At 42.1% G+C, this 21037-nt stretch overlaps 2 protein-coding genes and 1 long non-coding RNA gene across 3 annotated transcripts in view; 1 reads left to right on the top strand and 2 right to left on the bottom strand.

Annotated features, from left to right (window-relative positions):
- The window catches only part of GAS2 (growth arrest specific 2), a 91400-nt gene extending 86232 nt beyond the window's left edge, over positions 1 to 5168 (top strand). The window contains exon 8 of the mRNA XM_054634865.2: positions 3822 to 5168. Within this exon, the coding sequence (XP_054490840.1) occupies positions 3822 to 4040 (219 nt within the window). The 3' untranslated portion in view covers positions 4041 to 5168. The remainder of the gene's footprint in view (positions 1 to 3821) is intronic.
- Positions 1691 to 8667, bottom strand: LOC143694293 (uncharacterized). Its single transcript, XR_013182655.1, has 2 exons — positions 7110 to 8667; positions 1691 to 5990 (listed from the first exon to the last, which is right to left on the bottom strand). It is a non-coding gene; the product is annotated as an uncharacterized LOC143694293 (long non-coding RNA).
- A 5890-nt stretch (positions 8668 to 14557) lies between these two features.
- SVIP (small VCP interacting protein) lies at positions 14558 to 19475 on the bottom strand. The gene is made up of 4 exons (XM_054635420.2): positions 19315 to 19475; positions 18358 to 18408; positions 16124 to 16237; positions 14558 to 15306 (listed from the first exon to the last, which is right to left on the bottom strand). Exons 1-4 carry the CDS (start codon positions 19375 to 19377, stop codon positions 15292 to 15294), a joined length of 243 nt encoding a protein of 80 aa, XP_054491395.1. The 5' UTR covers positions 19378 to 19475; the 3' UTR covers positions 14558 to 15291.
- Between the last annotated feature and the right edge of the window lie 1562 nt (positions 19476 to 21037).

Below are 21037 nucleotides of genomic sequence, written 5' to 3'. Positions count from 1 at the left end.
CAAAGCAATAATTTCTTCCTCTGTAATGCTATTTTCTGGTCCTCTGGTTCGTTATATGTTTGGTTCACTGTAGATTCAGTGACAGATTCAAGAGAGAAGAGCTTTAGTGACAGCCCCACTTCAGACACAACTGAAATATTGGAATTTATGGCAATCATAAACATATGTTGGATTTTTGGAAAGGATTTTCTTAGTTTTAGTTGGCTGGATAGCAGTGTGAAAAATACATGGACGCCATGAATGTATTTAAATTGGTACTCACAAACTTTATTATTGTAAAATCCAACTTTTTCTTCTCAGGGATCTCATGCAATTGAAAAGGTGAATTGGATGGAATATGAAATCTCAAAGGTTTCATCTTCAGCTGAAGTATTTTGGGAAGAAAACTGCTTTTTGAGTTAGAAAGTAGAGCAAGTTGTTGGTGGTTTTTTCCATACTAAGAAGTCTTTCAAACTTCTGTGGAGCTGAAGCAATTCTGAAACTAGCAGAATTATTTTGGATTCATGCTGATGTTACTGTCGAAATATGACTGTAGGAATAAAATGGTGCACACAATACAGCATAAACAGTTACTACATTTAGGATGTAGGAAAACTCTGCCTGTAGAAAGCAAGCACTCAATGAATTTTTTAATAGTATAGTAACACAAGATAAAGATCAAAGAAGGGAAAGACAAAAGATTTAACCCAAGCATCAGGAAATAGTGTGTTTATAGTGTGTTTGCACAGCAGTCAGCAAGGGAAATTGAAGCAAATATACTTTTTGCTAACTTTGCATCTTAATCAAAAGCCCAGGTACTAACTGCTCTTGGAATTTGAATCCCCCTGTGATAATACAGGGCAGCTGAAATTCAGGCACAATCAACCCCTCCCCACCCCATGTTGTATTGCAACAGTTTGGCTTAAGTTGTTTTAATGTCAAAAGTTTTTGGGGCACTTCTCAAAACTTTTTAAGGCATTCAAAGAGAAGAAAGTTGCTAAATAAAATTCTCCAGACTGTCTTAAGGCTCTGTCTCCATTTGACCTTCAATTTTCAAACTTGATGCAAAAACCATTTGCTTCTTTCATGATACATTGTCCAGACTAAAGGCATGATTCAAATCTCATATCCTTGTCAGCTCAAATCAAAGTCTTGAAACTAAAATACAAACCTTGAGATAAAAAGTCTGATTCTGTTCTCACTCCCGTAAATCTAGAGGAAAACCTCATTTGTGTACAGCTATTGAAGAAATGAACACTCACACAGCCCAGAGCAACAGCACGGACTCAGTAGCTGGGAGATACTCATTAAACCGAGAGTGCTTGAGCACCTCTTTGTGATGGATCAGAAGTAACTTTATTTTTCAGTATCCATAATTGATTGCACATTGTGTTTCACATAAAAACCAAAGTGCACAAGCAAGAATTTCCTTGTGGAACAGTGTTTCAAATGAAAACTGTCAAATGAGATTTCATCTGCAGCTGCTTATTCTAATGAAGAGTTCCATTCCTTATAAATGTAACCTGATTTTCAAACTTCAGTAAGTTGTACAGCTGGCCATTCTTTCTTCACTCCAGGTGAATCTGTTTCCTTATGTCACAGAATTCAAACAATAGGTTGAGGTGAGGGGTTGTTTGAGGGGGTTTTTTAAGTTAATTTTTTGCCTTCTTCTCACCATTAGGTCGGACATGACATACACATTTGATCAGGGTGCAGGAAGAAAAAAGTTTTTTATTCTGCATGTTCTCCAGCTTATATACTCTTAACAAAGAGTGATCTTAAGTCATTAACTACATCACAATAACTTATTATATTCATTGGTGCAAAGCAATTAATGTCAGTATATTGGCAAAAGTTTTACTGAAATTTAATAAGGCACATATACACATCTACTTAGGCACATAGTTTAGCTTACAAATATTTTCATGTATCTTCTGTTTTCATGCTGATGGCCTTGTCTTCTTCCTTGTTATGGATACACTCGAAAATCGTCAATTGTTGTTCTATTAATTCAGCTTTGCTTGCAGGCCAGCTGTCAAGCCCCTCCATACCTTCTATTGTGTGTGATTCTGTTTGATTGAGGATTTTTGCTGTTTTCTTGGCTACACTGTGTTACAAAAGGTTTATTTGCCATTTAAGTCCCAACTGCAAATACTGCCAGCCCTCCAGGGAGTTTTGGACATGTCAATATAGGCATCACTGCTACACATCCAAATTCAAAAACCCAGACTGTGTCAAATGTCTTCTAGACACCTTTTACTGGATCAATTTTTAATTTCTGGTACTACAGCTCAATGTTGTTTAGCATTTCATGAGATATCCTGATCAAAGCATATTTCAATGTGGTATTCACGTTGGTTATAAAATAAACCAATAAATTATAGAATGTGCTGCTTTATGATACCTCACTGGTATTTATTTTACTGTTCTGCATGGAAAAACAACAGGGAGATATTAGTAAAATCACCAACTGAATTCAAGGGTAGGCAAGGGAGAAGGTACACTGGCACTTGGAGAAAAATTTTATTTTAATTAAGGCAGAAATTTCAGGTGTTTCCAAACCCAGATAAATTACTTCTGATGTACCTCATTGGATTAGTTTAATTAAAGCACTAACTATTTTATTAGAATAAATTGTCAGCAAGACTTAATTGTTAAATGTAACTTCATTTACTTAAAAGTTTTTTATTTCTTAAATTTTTCAGAGATAGAGGAAATTATTTTGGTTGTTTGCCCTTCACTACTCCTGTGAAGAAAAGCCAGTTTCAATTCAATATAAAACAGTGTCTTTACTAATATATTTTAGAAAAAAAAATCTTTAAGTATTCATGTTCCCTGACATATTACTACTAAACACACGAAGAACAGAAAGACTCCATGCTTCATAGGACTAGAAGAACATGTAACATTTATTTACATAAAATATGAAAGTCTTTAGTTTAAAATACCACCTCTTTTTTTTTTTAATTTACTTTTAAAATGTGTAAGAGCCTGAATGAGGGATTTGGGACTCCAGGGGCTCTCCAAAATGCAGTTTATTGTATCCAAGATGTTACAGCAGTCCAGGGTCATGGGGGACAGAGCCAGTGCCTACAGCTGGCAGCTCCAGCTGCACCCTTAGTTTAGGTTACAATGCATTCTATAATTTTCTTTTGGTTACATTGCATTCTATACTTTTCTTTGCTGAGCATCTTAATACAGTAGAACCAATCTATACCTTAACTTTTATCTATAGCCTATCATAACTACTATAATTACCATATTCATGTCACTATTCTCCAATCACTAAAAGTCAGTACATTACAGTTTAAGCAAGAAGTTGTTTTTCAGTTTTCTTGCAGTGGAAAATTCTGAGACCTTTTTCTACTTGCCACATCAGCAGGCTTGTTTGCCTGTGCTATCTTTCTGCTTGGTAAAAACATCTTCTTGTTTGAGATGGGTTTATCCTTTGCTCTAAGCCATAAAAACCCCTTCTAACTAACCTTTGCCTCCTTGGTTATCCAGTAAGGCTGGCTCAGCAATTCTTTTCTTCTATATCAAAACTTGCTTCCATCTCTATTCCTTCATCAGACTCTACATTCAAAAATCTTTCTGCCAAACATACATATCTGTGAGACTTCCTTGTCACAGTTTCATCCTTCCCAACAAAAATGCAAATAAAAAACACTCTACTATTTATCTCTTTTTATTGTACAGTATTTCCTTTCCTTTTATGTACTACCATCATGTGTTTTTGGCTTTCAGTTAAAGTAAGCAGGTTTTTACAGCAAAAAAAGTATGATTTCTTTGTGAATGGTTGCCTCTCAAGAGTGTTTGTGTTTTTTCCTGCTGTGTAATTTCAGATGCTGCACAACAAACACGTGATGGTTCGTGTGGGAGGAGGCTGGGAGACTTTTGCAGGTTACTTACTGAAGCACGACCCATGCCGAATGCTTCAGATCTCCCGAGTGGATGGGAAAACATCTCCAATCCAGAGCAAGTCTCCAAACATCAGGGACATGAATCCAGACAATTATCTGGTTGTTTCTGCCCATTACAAAACCAAGAAGGAAATTAAGTGAAATAAGCTTCTCATGTGAGTGGGACTTCATGTATGTAAGTCCAAATTATTCTCCCAAGCGTAGTGAATTTAGTTAATGCTTTAAAACGACTTTGGAAAATTTAACACAGACTGGAAATGACACCCCATTTTGAAGATCTTTGAATTTAGAACTATTTATTTCTAGTACTGGATCTTTTATAGCAAATTACCCTTGATAGGCAAATTACTACAATCGGATAATAAACAGACATATCTTTTTAGCCAAATTATTACTCTTTATTATGTGAATGTATACTTAGAGCTACATAAAGCAGTGAATCCTGTTAATAGAAGAAAATACGCAATGAAATATTATTTGTACCAAAATCTTACTACTTTGAATCCCTGACTGTTAGTCTAGTTGAAATATATATATGCAGGTGGAAATTGGGTATTTGGAGAAATTATTTGGTAATGTATCTTGAAATGAAATAAAAATTGACTATTTGTAGGTTTTGCAATCTTTTCTTAATTAGTAGAATATAATGGCTTATTGCATGCCAAACAACTTCTCAAAGCCATTACTTAAAAGAAAAAGCCCAAGAAACCCCTTCACACCATTTTACTATTTAAAGCTGAAGACAATGCTGAGTGTTCGATCTATGTGTAGATCCTTTCTGTTTTTGACAAAGCTGCCCAATGTGGAAGCATGGGGAAGTGGAGAGATTGCCCCTTCCTGTGTCAGCCAGTAGAACTGGTTGGTCATACCAGGGGATGTTCTGCAGCCCATGAGGGAAGCAGTAAAGGTGCACAGCCCTCAGACCCAAGGAAGAGCTTCAGAAAATTAAAGTCCCGCTGGAGTCACAAAACATGGCTCTGTTCTTGGATATGAACTTTTCTTTTCCCTTCTTTTTAATGTTGTTGGTTATTGTTAAATGTGAAATATTCATTACCCTGTAAATAGAGTGATTCACATTCTCAAAAATCATTCACATACCTCTAATACAGCTAAAGGCGTATGTGGGCTTAGTTCATTATTTTGGCTACTTTTTTATGTTTATATTTGGTAATTTATGTGCCTTGTAACATCCTAGAAAAATCATTTTATAGGATTGTTTCACTGACTGTATAAATTTAAAAATGAAATAAAATTTTTAAAATACTCATACATTTTGAATCTCTTATTATTTGTAATCACTCATCTCTGCTTTGCTATTGTAAATCAAAGGTGACTCCGACCAAGGGGAGAGAATGATGAGGAGGATTCCATGGATATCAGAGGGCTAATTAATTAGTATACTATACTATATACATTTCATCTAAACTGAATCTGCTGAGCAGTCACTCTGCACTCACCCTGCTCACACTGCACTGACTCTCGTGGCTGTCACCCACAGTCCCAACACACACACACACACACACACACACCTGGCCCTGACATGCCAAGGGAACAAAACATCCTCACTGTGGGTAAACAATCTCCACATTGCATTCTACTGTGGCACAACACAGGCACAGCAAGTGATAAGAATTGTGTTTTCCCTTTCTCAGAGGTTCAGAGAATGTGAATCTCAGAAATCCTTGGGAAGAATTGTGTCTTGCTTTTCCCTGGGAAGAGAAATGTGGCAACACCTCACCCCTCTTATTATAATAAAAAGGAGCTGCGTTTGTAATTCTTCTGCTGGTCCCTTGCAGAAGAGAGAACAAACACATCTCAAGAGGTTTATCCATGGCAAATCAAAACCTCAGTGAAGTGCTGACATTGAATGATCAAGGAGATTCTTTACCTGTAGAATATATACTTCTATTACATCACTAACACAAGGATTACAATATCAGAAACCCAAACCACCATGCAAAGAAAGTTCATTGTTTCAAGTCCGAACAGCTGAGTTTCAGGAGAAGGTCCATTCTGGAGATGTTGCTCTTTGATGTCCCTGAAGGTCCTTCCTGGTTCTGAAACAGACCTGCAGAATCCTGAAACAGAGAACTGCTAAAGAAAATCACTAATAACTATTAGAAATCCGAAAGTATCAAAAAAATCTCTGGAAAACCATGGCCACAGCCTATAATTCAACCACTTGGGCCAAGGCTGACTCGTGGCTTTCCAGCACTCTGAACTGACCATGAGAACTCAGCCTTTTCCACATTTCTTTCTTTTCTTTTTTTTTTTTTCTTTTTTTTCTCAGAACGACCAGCAGCAGCAGAGGGTTTTTGAACCCTGTGTGGCTCGGCGGGGCAGAGCCCCTGGCCGTGGTCCGGGTGGGCGGACCAAGGACCCCAGACCCGGGCCCGGCTGGGGGGATCAGAACCCCCAAACCCGGCAGTGTGCGGAGAGAGGCCCCCGGGCGAGGGGGACAAGCCAAGCGGCCCAGACCCAGCCCACAGGACGGGGTTTTCATTCTCACAGCCCGCCCCCACAATGCTGCCAGTGAGCGGCCAAACGGCTTCTCCCTGTCCCCCCCGGAACCAGCGGTGCCGGCGGCTGGGCAGGAGAAGCTTTCGCGGGGATGGGGCACCCAGATCTCGGGTCCCGTCTGCCCAGAACAAACGAGTACCGTCCGCTCCCCTGCTGCGCCGCTCTCCCCCGCGGTACGAACGAGTGTTGTTGCCCAGCCTGATCAGCAGCACCATCCCCATCCCCTGGGGCTCGGGAGCGGAGGCAGCGCCTCCGGAAACCACCCACATTGCTGGGGCGCACGGGGGGAGCCAGGCACCCCAAATCCCAGTGAGAAACCCCCGACCAACCCAGAGTCGGCCGGTGAACCACCGTTTTGTGCCATCAAAACGCTGAGTTTCAGAGTGTTCAGCCAAGAGGCGCCCGCTATGAGCAAACGAGCCGTGCCTCCCCTGGTGGACAGGCCGGAGTCGCCTTCCCCTGTCCCAGCTCCCCCCGCACGGGCAGCCTCGGCACAGCCCGAAACATTCGGGGGTCCGGCAGGCCGCAGGTGCCGCGGCAGCCACCGCCGGGGGCCGCGGGCAGCCACCGCCGGGGGCCGCGGGCGGCGCTCGGGGCGGTTCTGTGGGCTGGTCACCGTCCTCAGCGCCTTCCTGAAACAGGAGCCGGGCCGGCGGGAGGCGGCGGGGGGGATCGGGGATCGGTCCTCACCTTCAACATTTCCCGCCGGGGCGGAGGCCGAGGGCGGGGACGCCGCTGTCGGAGCCGTCACGGGCTGTGCTGTAGGGGCGGCCGGAGCCGCGGGTGTCTCTCAGCCCCGGGAGAGGTGGAGGAAGCGGCGAGACCGACGGGTCAGCCGGGGAGTTGTCCCCCGCCGGTGCTGCGTGGGCCGATGTCGTGACAACAATTGCTGGCTGTGCTGCAGGGAGACCTGGTGCACCGGTGGGCGCGGGGCTGCCAGCCGTCTCCCTCGGTGGGGGTGCGAGCGGGACCGCGCCCTCCCGGAGTTGGGAGGAGGGAGAATTCCGCGGCGGTGCCGGCCGGGAACTCCCTTGGCTGCCGGGGCATCTCCAGGCCGGCCGTCAGCGGCGGAGACCCTACACTGAAGCGGCCCCCGCTCTGAGCCGCGCTGCCGTGGCTCACCGCCGCTGTCCATTGCCTTGCCTGGCAACCCGGGCGAAGCGGCGACTGCCGGTGCCAGAGGCGGCACTGCCGCCGCCGGAGCTGCGGGTGGCTCCAATTCCGCATGCTCCAGGGTGTCAGGAAAAAACCTCTCTGCCGGCATCTCAGGCAAAGCCTCCCCTCCCGGCTCCGCGCGGGGAGACAAGCCAGCGGCGGGGACTGGCCGTGAGGAGATTCTTCTGGGGGAGTGTCCTTGAAGAGGCTCTGTTCCTTCCTGCTGCGGCGGGGGGCGGGGCTGGTGGGCCCTCAGCGCGGGGGAAGACGTCCCCACACGGCCCTGCCGGAGGCCCTCACGAAGTCAGAAACGCTCTTGAAACGAAGGTGGTCCTCTCTCACAAATGCGAAAAGCAGCTCCCAGGTCGGCAGCTGCCGATGGACCCTCCCAGTCCGCTGGAAATGCCTGAGAAGATAAGCATCCAGGGCATTCCGTGCTCGGGGATCCCAGGAGGAATTCATACCCATGGGGAGCCCATGGCGTCTGGCCCAGTCAAAAAACTCATAAAGTAATTGCTGGGGCACGAGAACTCCATGGTCACGAAGCGTGAGCTCCCCGAATTCCAAAGTGAACCTCTCTCCCCATAAAAATTGAGGGCTCACCTCCCCTGACAAGTCAAAGCCGACCCAATCGGGCAGTGCCTGCCAGAAGAGCTTCCCAAGCCCCACCTCGAAGGCTTGGGGGCTAAACACGGTAGAAAAAGACCGAGTCTCCCCTAGGGAAACTCAGGAAAGGCTTAATACCCTCCTCTCAGGGGAAAGCAGGCGGCAGCATCCAGGCTCGGGGTCCCGCGGGGTCCTAGAGGCTTTTCCCGTCCGTCCCACGAAGACCTCTGGACACGCTTCTGGGAAAATTCGGCAGATTCTTCTGTGCTCAGCCGTGCTGCGAACCCTGCCCAAATTCAGGGTCTCGGTTCCCCAGTCCAGGCCACAGCCACATGTCAGGTCACCATTTATTGTAAATCAAAGGTGACTCCGACCAAGGGGAGAGAATGATGAGGAGGATTCCATGGATATCAGAAGGCTGATTAATTACTTTATTATACTATACTATACTATATACATTTCATCTAAACTGAATCTGGCAAGCATTCACGCTGCACGCACTGCCCAGAATCTCGTGGCTGTCACCCACAGTCCCCACACACACCCACACACACACACCTGGCCCTGACATGCCAAGGGAACAAAACATCCTCACTGTGGGTAAACAATCTCCATATTGCATTCTGCTTTGGCACAACACAGGCACAGCAAATGATAAGAATTATGTTTTTCCTTTCTCTGAGGTTCAGAGAATGTGAATCTCAGAAATATTCTTGGGAAGAATTGTGCCTTGCTTTTCTCTGCAAAGAGAAATGTGGCAACACTTTGCTGCTATTGACTGGATGCCTACAACGCACAGCATTGCTCGCTGCCCTAATAATGAGCTGCACAAAGAAAGGGGCAAACAGATACCACAGAAATACCCATATTTTTTGAAAACTGATTTTTCTTTGCAGGGGAAAAAATCAAAAGCATCCTGGAAATATTTTTTTAGTCCTGACTAGAATTTTTCTCTATTTTCTGATGTTAAATTTTTTTAAATGGTCTTATGATCTGCTCCTGTGGTCTTTAACAGAAAAATGTCCGTGGGCTAGGAAGGATCAAGACCATCTTTCATGTTCCATGCCTTATTAAAATCAGCACATTATATCTCACTTCTATAGAAAAGGCCTACCTCACCATCTAAAAATACCTGCTGAATACAAACAGTTCACAATTGCTTGGTGCAGCAGACAAAGCAGCAGGACATAATTCCAAAGTTACATAATTCCTTTTATTCTTATTTTTAAACATTTTCTAGGAAGATTAAACACATATGTGGCAATAAATCTTTTGAAGTCTCAGTTGTCATAGAAGTTGTCATATGTCCTCCATAAGGGGGCAGAAAGCAGACCACAAGCAACATCATCTTATAAAAAATGTAGCATAGCTGAAAAAAAAATCATCACCTTAATATAAGCACTGAGAGATCTGTTTTCAAATGAAAAGGGAAGGAAAAAAAAATCACTCGTGAAAATGTGAGATGTTTATTTAAAAATAATGACTAGGGTTTTAAACATAAGTAGTTGGATTTCACAGAATCATTGAGGTTGAAAAGACTTCCAAGATCTTCAAGTTCAATCTTTATTTCCATCATCCAAGACTAAGTTTGTGTTGTTATTATGATGTCAGTTTTTTAAATATTTGAAGTTGTTTACATATTAATAAATCAGAGCAGATAATTACAAAAAAAGTTATTCGTAAGTTTATTTTAATAGTAAACTTTAACAGTCCCAGTAAATCCAAATCAAAATTTTAAACTAAACATGAATCCCTTTATGCGCTTGGACTGTACCTGTCAAAATAGTCTTTTTTTTGTTTTGTTTTGAGGTACTCAAATGTCTTTTAAAAAAATCACATTAAAACATTTCCTGACTTAAAACTTTGTCAGTTCCAGAATGGGAGACTATAGGATTTCATTTTAAAGTATTGCCAGTACCACCTGATGTGAAAACATGCAGGTGGGACTTGTTGCTTTTGACTGCGTTGATGTGGGTGTGAATAACAGAGGAGGAAATGAAAGCATCAATAAAACAAACAACCAAAGAAATGCAGTAAGATGGTTAGTCTGGAAGAGGGAGTTGGAGGTAAGTGTTGCTAATCTGATAAATTGTATTTTCATTGTGGATTAGGTCCTGTAGCAATGTAGGAATTGGAAAATTTGTTAGGAACCTATGCTCAATTTATAAAGATAAAGCTGAGTAGCAGAATCTTGCTCAAAGGCATACAGCCTTGCAGTGACAGGGGCAGAACAAATGTGGGTCATTTTCCATGATGTAGTGATTTTAACAATCTTGCTGAGTGAATTGGCTGAATGTGACTACTGAGGAGGCTGAAGTCCTAAAAACTTCCAGTGATAGGAGCTACAACAAAGCCTTTTCTCAAAGTCCTTGTAGACCAAACCCCATGGGAGATGCCTGTGAATAAACTGTGCTTAATCTTAAAATGGATAAATGATGTAAAATTATTTACAAAAAACCATTATTATTATATAATGTCAAATATGATGCATCATGCTGGAAGCCATTCAAAACTAGTTTGGAAATGTAACTGTCATATCTGTTATTGCTCTTTATAGGCAGTGCATTCTGTCCCTTGCTATTCATACATCACCTGGAGATTTTTTCCTAAGCAGGATTATTTACATTGCTGATTGAGGATAGGGGTTTTTCACATCTTTATTACAGGGATAATTGCTCCTTCCTTTGCAGTATCACCTTTTTTTCCAACAGCAATTTAGAGACAATATGGAAAATCTGGCATCTGGTTAAAGGATTGTTGGTGGGGATGAGTGAAATGAGAAGGCAATATATGTGTGGAAAGGTACAGCAAGTTTCTTGTAACTGAAGACTCAATCCTGAATTAATTACACATATTCACTTCAGATCTGGAAGATGAGCTGTTTGCCACACCACAGAGTTACAGAAGTATCTCCTAGAGATGCTGACAAGGGCTGGGTTCTTTTTGGGCTTACACATTGTACTGCCTCATTGGCAGCAGCCTGAGAGTACCTGACAAGGGAAGGAGGCACCAGTGCTCCTTCTTTGCTCTGCCTCCTCCTTTCTGAGCCTGTGGTGTGTCAGCTAAGGTAAGGTGGGACAGACAGGTGGAACACACAAATGGTGATGGGGCAGGAGAGGCTCTCCCGGACTGTTGAATTTGCAGGCAACCACAACAAGGGAAGAGATGAGAATCTTGACTCCATGTTTCAGAAGGCTGATTTATTATTTTATGATATATATTATATTAAAAGAAAATGATATATTAAAACTACACTAAAGAATAGAAGAAAAGGATTTCATCAGAAGGCTAGCAAGGAATAGAAAGGAATGATAATAAAATCTTGTGACTTGTTGGAAGGATGAAAGTTTGACAAGAAAGTCTCACAGATGTGGATGCTTGGCAGAAAGATTTTTAAATGTAGAATCTGATGATGGAATAGAGATGGAAGTAAATTTTGATATAGAAGAAAAGAATTGCTGAGTCAGCCTTACTGGATAACCAAGGAGGCAAAGGGTGTGTTAGTTAGAAGGGGTTTTTATGGCTTAGAGCAAAGGATAAACCCATCTCAAACAAGATGTTTTTACCAAGCAGAAAAATAGCACAGGCAAACAAGCCTGCTGATGTGGCAAGTAGAAAAAGGTCTCAGAATTTTCCACTGCAAGAAAACTGAAAAACAACTTCTTGCTTAAACTGTAATGTACTGACTTTTAGTGATTGGAGAATAGTGACATGAATATGGTAATTACAGTAGTTATGATAGGCTATAGATAAAAGTTAAGGTATAGATTGGTTCTACCGTATTAAGATACTCAGCAAAGAAAAGTATAGAATGCATTGCAACCAAAACCAAAGAGTCTCCAGGCTTGCCTGCAGCTGGAGCTGCCAGCTGTAGGCACAGGCTCTGTCACCCACAACCCTGGACTGCTGTAACCTCTTGGATGGAATAAACTGCATTTTGGAGATCCCTGGAGTCCCACATCTCTCATTCAGGCTCTTAGTGACTGACCAGAGTGTCCGAGCCAGCTGACTGTGATTGGCCATTAATTAAAAACAACCACATGAGACCAAAGATGCACCTGTTGCATTCCATAGCAGCAGATAATCAATGGGTTGGACTCGATGATCTTAAAGGTCTCTTCCAGCCTAGAAATTCTGTGATTATTGTTTACATTTCGTTTCTGAGGCCTCTCAGTTTCTCAGGAGAAAAAGATCCTAGCAAAAGCATTTTTCATAAAATATGTCCGTGACACCAGAGCCTGGAAAACTGCTGGCACTGCTTGTGCCTGATGAGCTGTCTCAAGTACTTAGTCTTGTCACTCTGCCAAATCCACATGCTGAAGTCATCTGTGTTCCTCAGGGCCCACTGTGATGCTGCCCATCCTTGTGGAGATGCAGCTTCTGTGTCTTCCCAAATCTCAGGAATTTCCTGCTACAAACATTCTAGCATAATCTTTGTATTTTAACCATATGGAGTGGCAAATCGTTTCACTTTATTACTGCAACAAAGATGATGCTATCACAGTGACGGAAAGTCAGCTTTTCAGTCCAGTTTACCAGTACTGGGCTCTGGCCTGCCAGTTTTTGAAATATAAGACTATGCTTTCAGAAGATGAAGGAAAAAAAAAGAGTTGTACTGATGTGAAAGAAATATCAACCATCTAGATAATCTATGTGAAAAGGTGCATTTTAACAGCCTCTGAGGTGAAGTAAACATCCAGGATTGAGGGAAATAAGGACAAAACTCCTGTTGTGGTTCACATAAACTTACTGCTGCACTAAGCAACAAGAAAGACAGGAAAGACATCTGCAAGGAGAGAGAAGCTCTCATCTACGTGGCTCTCAGCCTTGCTGTTCAGTGGTACATGGCAGGTTGCTATCAGCTGTACACTACTGATCTGCAGTAGTTTCTGCTTTCACTGTCAACTGAAACAAAACTTAAACCAACAGGAAGTTGTCGCAGACATCTTTTTGTGAAAATCTTTCTTCGGATTTTTCCTGCTGAAGCTGAGAAGTTTCAGCAACAAATGTAAACAATGGTTATCTGCTGCTGTGGAATGCAACAGGTCCATCTGTGATTGGGCCATCTTGAATGTTTACAATTAATGGCTAACTACAGACCAGACAGCTTGGACTCTCTGTCCGAGACACAGATCTTTGTTATTCATTCTTTTCTATTCTTAGCTTAGCTAGCTTCTGAGGAAACCTTTCCTTCTATTTCTTTTTAGTATAGTCATAATGTAATATATATATATCATAAAATAATAAATCAAGCCTTCTGAACATGGAGTCAACATTCTCGTCTCTTCCTTCACCAGAAAACCCCTGTGACCACGGTCACAGCAAGTGGCTTTATTTACTCAAATAATTCCCAGTCAGTTGAGCCTGGCCATTTGGACAATTGGATATGTATACTATAGGAACATCTTTTGAAACAGCTTTGTAAGTTATTCATAATCGAGAACTACACACTCCCACATCCTCTGATGTGGGTCCTTAGCTGTGGAATAAATCCAACATTCAAAACTAGGTCTCTTAAGAAGCACAGACAGCTCTGGCTTTTACATAAAGGATGGAGAGAGAGAGAAGAATGTGATGGTTTCTCTAGGTTCTTTCAATGGCTTTAAATGAACGTGTTCATGGCACTAATGCAAGCAGAGGCTTGGATGACAAGGGACATGCTTATTTGTTCCCCTTGCAGTTTCAAAGGAGCATATGACAGAGAATGAAGAGAAAAATGTTTCAAGTTTTAAATACCCCAAGTGACCAACAAAGTCTAAGTGCTGCTTAAGTGTCTTGTAGGACACCCACTCTGATGCTAGACTGAAATTCTTATTTCAAATTAATGTCTGAGATACCTCTTTATAACTCAATGCATTTCCACTAGATTTTAAAAGAATTATTATGAACAATTCATACACTGAAGAGAGCAATTGCCAGCAACCAAAGGAAACTGAAAGCAGTCTTCAGCCAAGAATACAGCTTTTTTCAGCCCAAACACCATTATGTTAATATCCAAATTCTCCCTTCTCACCTCAATTCTGAAGGCTAAACCAGGAAATTGTGTCAAGACTGCACTTTTGGGACAACACTGGGCAGTACTGAGATGTGAAAGACAAAATCCATAGTTCAAGGGGTGGGAAAAAAGCCTCTCTATCTTGAGTAGGTCAGAAATGCAGCAATTGCATACTGAGCCCATGTATAGTGTGCATCATGCTCTCTGGGGAAAAGAAAACGTTTTTGCACTGTAAGTAGTCCACCTAAATAGATAACACAGAAACCTTTGGAAATGAACTGGCGAAGTAATGACATAGTAACCGTTTTCCTGTTTGTTTTTCAAAATCCTGAGAAGGTTAGCATTGCCCTCTTGTGGAAATAAATGAATACAACTAATAACAGGATTTTTAATTTCATGTTTTATCTTTCAGTATTCATTATAAATACTTACAGGCTCAAAGGAACCCACATGAGAAAACGAGAACAATTATTACACACATAATAAAATGGCATTCTTGATCTAAGTACACAGGATTTATAAAGGTTTCTATTTCTTCTTTTACTAGTCACAAAATTATTCCATTTGTACGGACCTGCCATGACTCTACTTTTCTTTTTTCAAAAAGGCACTAAATTCCTAAGCAGTGCAAGTCATTAGGAAACAGAAAAGAAATGCTGTCATCCGCATGTTCAAATACATACATATGTGAAAAACTTTCTACATGAGGACTTGGAGAAAAACTTAATTGTAGTGCTTGAAATAAGCATCAAAACCAACAGGTGGGCACCTGGGCTTGCTCAGGTCAGTCATACACAGACAGACAGACATCAGCTGATCAGACAGTACACATATATTGGCTGACTACACATGAGGCCACTTCCAGCTGACAGGAAGTCTTGACACAGAAGCAATAAAATATGCATGGAAAACAAACAAAATTGGCAAAAACATAGTGTTCAGGATTAGTTCTTAAGTTTCATTGTGAATGTTTCCACATCCATTGTCCCACAATGGCAAAGTTCTGCTGAGTCTTCAAACAGCAAAAGCCACATGATGAGTAAGTGCTACCTGGCTGCAGAAACTGACAAGTTACTGGCAGTAAATATCAATCATCTTCTCCTCAGAAGTCCTGTGTTATCCAACCTGCCACTACAGAAACAAACAAAACACACCACAGGTTTGTATGAATGTAAGGAAAAGAAAGGAAAAAATCCCAAAGCAAACACTGTAAGGTTCTTGAACTACCATAAGTTCTCCATTCACCTTTAAATTCCCAATTAATCTTTTATCCCAGCAAGTGATGGACATGCAGTGTATCAGCGTTATCAGTGGCAACTTATACAAACTCCTGCCTCCTGAATCATGTATGGTAATGAGAGCAAAAGATGAAGGAATTTCCTATGAAGCCTGAGTTTCAATGATCAGATCCATCTATTGTTTTGGAGAGACTGTAATTCTTCACTAACTCTCTGCCTGGCCTTCTGAGGTAAAGTTCACATTAGAATAGCAACAGTAGTAATTTTATGCCAACACTGTATGTTTCTTTTGTAATGAGAGACACATAAACCCCAAACCACTGCCCTACTTAGGGCAAATCTTTTCTATAAGCTCTGAAGGAAGAGAAACAATCTCAGCTGGCACTGAAAGGGGACACTGAGTACAGGGTAACACAGTGATGAGGGCCCCAGTGCTGAGACCTGTAAAACTGATGCATCGTGTGTGTAGAAATTGGGAAGAAGGGGGGGGGGGGGGGGAGAAAAAGCTCTCTGCCATGGCAGCTGTCTTTCTGTCCTAGTGATGAAGTCTCATTAAGAACACTGCATGACAATGACACATCCTTCCATTTCTATTCCATTTCCCTTCCTCTTGGTTTTTTCTCAAGTTATTTAATCTTCTACATGACAATACAGATTTTCACAGTGAATATATGGATAGTTGAATCACATTGTTTCTTTTTTAAACTTACTCTCAGTCCTCCTTCTCCTCCAGGACGTGAAGCTGCCATTCTTCTTTCTATTTCCTCCTGTTTCTTCTTCTTCTGCTCTACAGAGTGAACATTCTTAATACCTCGAGAGGAAGCCTGGGAGAAAACACATTTGAGTAAGACCAATTTAGTGATTTTTCTGGACAGAGACCAAACTACAAGTGTTGGCAACACTATTTTATAAACTGTGCTTTGCATGAAAAGACTGAAGCACTTAGTGATGCTACTGTTACATCAAGGTAGCCTTTTCAGGATACTTCCTCCTTCTGAGAACTCTTGGTCCCATAGGTAAGTGAGGGTGGTTTTGTTTCCCTTTGTTTTTACATCCAGGTGAAGATATTTAATCCTCAGATGCAGAATCAGAAGTCCACAGATTTTTAGTCTGTTTTTTTCAGTGTCAGGGACTACTTTTACCCTCATGAACAGGGGAGAAAAAGACCTGTGTCAGTATTGCCAGCCCAGGTTGTGAAGAAATTAAACTTTTCAACTGTGATCTATGAGAAATACCCTGCATGACAGTCCACCCTTCAAAATGTCACAGGGTGTGTGGGTGGGTAGCAGAATGAAAAATCTGTCCTGAACTGCATGCTTCATATCCCTGTGGAACTGTTTAATGACAATCTAGATTAGATGGCAGGACCATCAGAATTACAGTTAACAACATGAAATAGAAAAAAAAAATTTTAAAAAACCTTATTCTTCTATAAGTTTAGGGTTATAATAACATAGCAGAACTTATACAAAAGATGCTAAAATCTATCAAGGCAAACCAGCAATGTTCTCACCTGAATTTCAAGGTCCCAACAACAACTCAATTCTCAGTGGGGTACCAAGACAAATCTTACCACCAAATAACAACATAACAACCCACTTAGACCTTATGTTCTCTGCCTCTTAGGAAACTGGCCTTCCAAGGGGGTCAGGTCCCCAAACTGTCTGCAGCACCCCAAAAGGAAGAACAGCTCATATGATGTCAGGAGGGATAATGAGCAGAGAAGGAAGGACATCTGATCTACTCTCTTGTCTCCTCACAAGGGTGAAACTAAGTATGGCTGCTTGCAAGACATCTCCATTACCCAACATTCAGAGGCCAAAATGACCTCAAAGATAGTCCTGAAAAATCCTTTAGATACTTTAGCTCTTTGTCTTCCAAGAAAAAAAAAAGCAACAGAGTGATACTTCCATTTTTCTTTGTCAGCATAATGGGTCCCACAAAGCTTCAAGGACATCCACAACCCTAATTGCTTCACTTCTCATTCCACTCAGGAAAGCTTTTTAGCCAGTTAAGAGCTAGCTATTTCCTACAGTTATGCTTAAAAACCCATTTGTGGTTGAAAACAACATGTGGATTGCTTTTAGTACATCGAATGACACAAAATCAAGGATTTTTAGGAGTCTCATGCATCACTCAGCTGTTGCTCCAATTATTTACTAAACTCCCTTCAAACCAGGTCAACATGGTCCCATGCATAATGGCCAATTCATAATTCAGTATGTAATGTCACTAACGTTCACACAAATAACAATTCTTTCTCTTCACAGTTCAGCTGTGGTCTCCAAGACACACCATTCCAAATTTACAATAAGAGTATATGCTATAAGTCTTTTTAGAGGTATGTAAGGAAAAAAAACCAGGCTGGCTGTTCTGCTAGAACATTTGTATCCTACCTCTTCTAACTTTAAAAATATCTAAGCTTGGCAATCTTAAAAAGACAAAAAACTAAGTTAATACTACATCTTTGCTGGAATCTGAGCTTATAAACATGTTCAAACTATTGCCTTGTTGACAAAGAAGAACCTGCAAGTGCATACAACCTGTAGTTTTAAGAAAAGTACAAGTGCAGTACCACTTGAAATTGCCACTGCAATTGTTTGAATACTTCTCTATCTCTTGTTTTCAAGTCTTAGAACAAGTGAAAAATAATGTTGAAGTTGCTCTTCCAGTTCTTAGGTTGTTTTATAAACTACTGTAAAATATCTCCCATCCAAACAAGCTCAGTTAATTTGCAATGGTCTTAGAGCACCTACCCGTGAAATTCTTAATAGATATAAAAAAGGTATAAATGTACAACATTAATAATACCAGGAAAGTACTTAACAACAATTCCCACAATCCAAACATGATACTCAGTGTCACCAGAGAAGCCATAGCCATTCTCCTCATAAACCAGTTATCTAAAAATAATTTCAACAAATGACATTTTATCAGACATTACCTCCATCTGCCTCTTTTCAGCGGCTTCTGCTAGTTGTCTTCTTTTTATTTCCTAGGTAAAATGTTAAAGACAGTGAAATTCTACTTCAATACAGTCTTTGCATTCTTTTAGTTTTTCAGTATGACTCAAATCCGTGATACTAACTCCCGCAAAATGACAACTTCAAGGTAATTAGCATCATCTTTCCCTGCACTGCCAGCCTGCAAGAACGAAGTGTTTTTAGTGACTAATATGCCAGAAGACCAGCTGCTGGCATATATACAGTCAAACCCCACCAGAAATCACTATTCAGCTGTTCTGCACCTTCACTCAAAAAAATCCAGCCTGGGGTGAAATTGCACGCAGTGTATGAAACATCTTTTAGAGTCTGGAAAGGGGAATGCTTGCTCCCCCAGGCAAAGCAGGCTCCCTTCCTTCTCCCCCGTGAAACCCTCAGATGAGGGTACAAACCACAATCATGGGCTCTTACTCGCCTAGGAAAAATGTCATGCGGTGGAGAGTAATTAGAAGAGAGCACCGCTATCTACCTGGAAAAAAAAAAAAGCACAGCTTTTCCCATTTCTTGTAAAAATGGGGCTCACGTTGGCCACAGTTATGCACTAACAGGCCTCACGGGAACCCCCGGTCTGCACAGAACTACGGTGCCCACGCACTGTGACCGTGGGGCAGGGTAGAGCAGCAGCAGGAGGTTCCGGAGCCCAGGCCCCGAGCTGCGGGGTGCCCCGGGTGTCCCGGCCCCAGAGCTCTCCGCAGCCCGGGCCGGGGCCAAGGACTGGCTCCCTTTCCCCGGCACAGCCTCCCGGGGCACCGCAGCGGCCCCGCGGCCCGGCCTCCATTGTCGGGGAGGGAGGGAAGGAAGGAGGGAAGGTCACCGCCCCCGCGCTCCCCTCACCGCGGCCGCCCAGGCAGTGACAAACAGCGGGGAAGGACGGGGCAGCACCGCCGCCCCTCACTCACCGGGTCCGGCGTCTCCACCACATCCTTGACGGCGTCCCCCATGCAGGGCAGGCACTGCCCCATGGCGAGCCCCGGCACCCAGCGGCCCCGCGGAGGAAGCGCCGGCAAGGCCCGCCCCGGCCTGGGACCGGCGGGGGCGGAGGCTGGAACGGGGACGCGCGCGTGTCCCCGGTAGTGAATTCAATGGAAGGTGTTCCATAGTGAATTCTCCCTGTGACGGCACGGGAGAACGGTGCGATCGGTTTCGGGGCCCGCCGGCAGCCAGCATTGCTGTGCCGTGCCCGCCCGGCTGCCCCAGCTCAGCTGTGAGGCCCTGCCCGCCGCAGACCTGTCTCGGCCGGGTGATCGAAGGTGTCGCTTTCTGGCTCTTCTAATGTTTCTTCCAATTTTTCTTAAGAGAAAAGAAAGAAACATTCTCTTCCAGTTATTTATAGTAGACTCCGGCATTACCGTATTTCCTGAATTCGAGTGTTTCAATTTCCTGAAATTGAGTGAACTTGATTGATGTGTTACATACATGTGTTTACATTGATGTGCATACATCAATCCCCAAGTTATGCGAGGAATATAAAATGTGTGAAAAAAAGCCAATCACTTGTTTTTAAAATTTTAAAAGTTTAATAGTAATAAAATGGTTATAAAAATAGTAATACAATTAGAGTAATATTAATTTGGACAATTTGGATTAGGACAAGTATGAGACAATAGAAACAAAGAGTTACAGACGTCCAGGTACCTTTTCTGGGCAGCACGAGCCTGAAAAAGGACCCACGTTAACAGAGGATTAACCATTAAAAACAATAACGTTGCATATTCATACACCTCAGACATGATGCATAAATTCCATTCAAACACAGGATTCTGTCTGGTCATCGTCAACTTCTTAATCCTGACAGTGTCGTCCTGGCTGAGTGAGGGGGGAAGAAGTTCGTTTCTTCTGATAAGAGAGCAATAAATTCTCTTTCTCTAAAAGATTTAGGTGTCCTGTGGCTGCTATCTCACTGTGAGTCCTTTCTTTAGAAAAAGGCATCTTACATAGCATAGGTATCTTACATAGCATAGTTTCTATTTTAACATTTTGTTGTAACCTAAAACTATATTTAACACACTACTTAAGAAAATTAGTACAGCATAACTTTCTAACAGAACATATATAATATTCATTTCAATATTTGTGAAAAGCCAATCATGAAATACACATTTTTTCATAAATGTATTCTTAATAAAGGATCGTGCAACATCTGCCAAGATTCTTGTCTACCTTGGTAATTTTGAACAAGGTTTATCTTTTTTGTTCTTGTCCTAGCATTTATTTCATGAGCTTGTGATGTCATTCACTGTTGTGAAGTACGATTTTAAGTTTTTATGTTTCTTCCATCCATCTGTAATCAGGCACAGAATCATGTGATGGTAGAGTCATAGTGTGGGGTGGGATGGAAGGGATCTTAATGACCCTTGTCCTGGTTTGAAAAGACAGATGTCCACTAAGGGAAGGCAGGAGCCTCCCTTAATGTAAATGTAAATTCACTCCCTCTGAATTATTATGATTTTGAAATTAGGGGCTTTCAGGCAAAGATATGGGAGTAGGAATAACAGTTCTTTATTAAGAAGAAAAGTAAAATTTAAAAAAAATGCAATAGTATAAAACACTAACAGAGTCAGAATGACCTGATCCCCTGTGGGTCAGGGTGTTGGCAGCAGTCCCATTCCATGGTGGCTGCAG

This window comes from Agelaius phoeniceus, chromosome 6 (genome assembly GCF_051311805.1).
Source record: "Agelaius phoeniceus isolate bAgePho1 chromosome 6, bAgePho1.hap1, whole genome shotgun sequence".
NCBI classification, from domain to species: domain Eukaryota; kingdom Metazoa; phylum Chordata; class Aves; order Passeriformes; family Icteridae; genus Agelaius; species Agelaius phoeniceus.
The sequence above is the reverse complement of the archived record's forward strand: the minus strand, read 5'-3'. Positions and strand labels throughout refer to the sequence as shown.

Bases quoted from the DNA above. Each gene is read 5' to 3' on its own strand.
- SVIP (XM_054635420.2), bottom strand. From the start codon at position 19,377: ATGGGGCAGTGCCTGCCCTGCATGGGGGACGCCGTCAAGGATGTGGTG. The intron at 18,409-19,314 runs GTGAGTGAGGGG...CATTTTACCTAG, and splicing joins TGGTGGAGACGCCGGACCCG to GAAATAAAAAGAAGACAACT. The intron at 16,238-18,357 runs GTAATGTCTGAT...GTTTTCTCCCAG, and splicing joins CTGAAAAGAGGCAGATGGAG to GCTTCCTCTCGAGGTATTAA.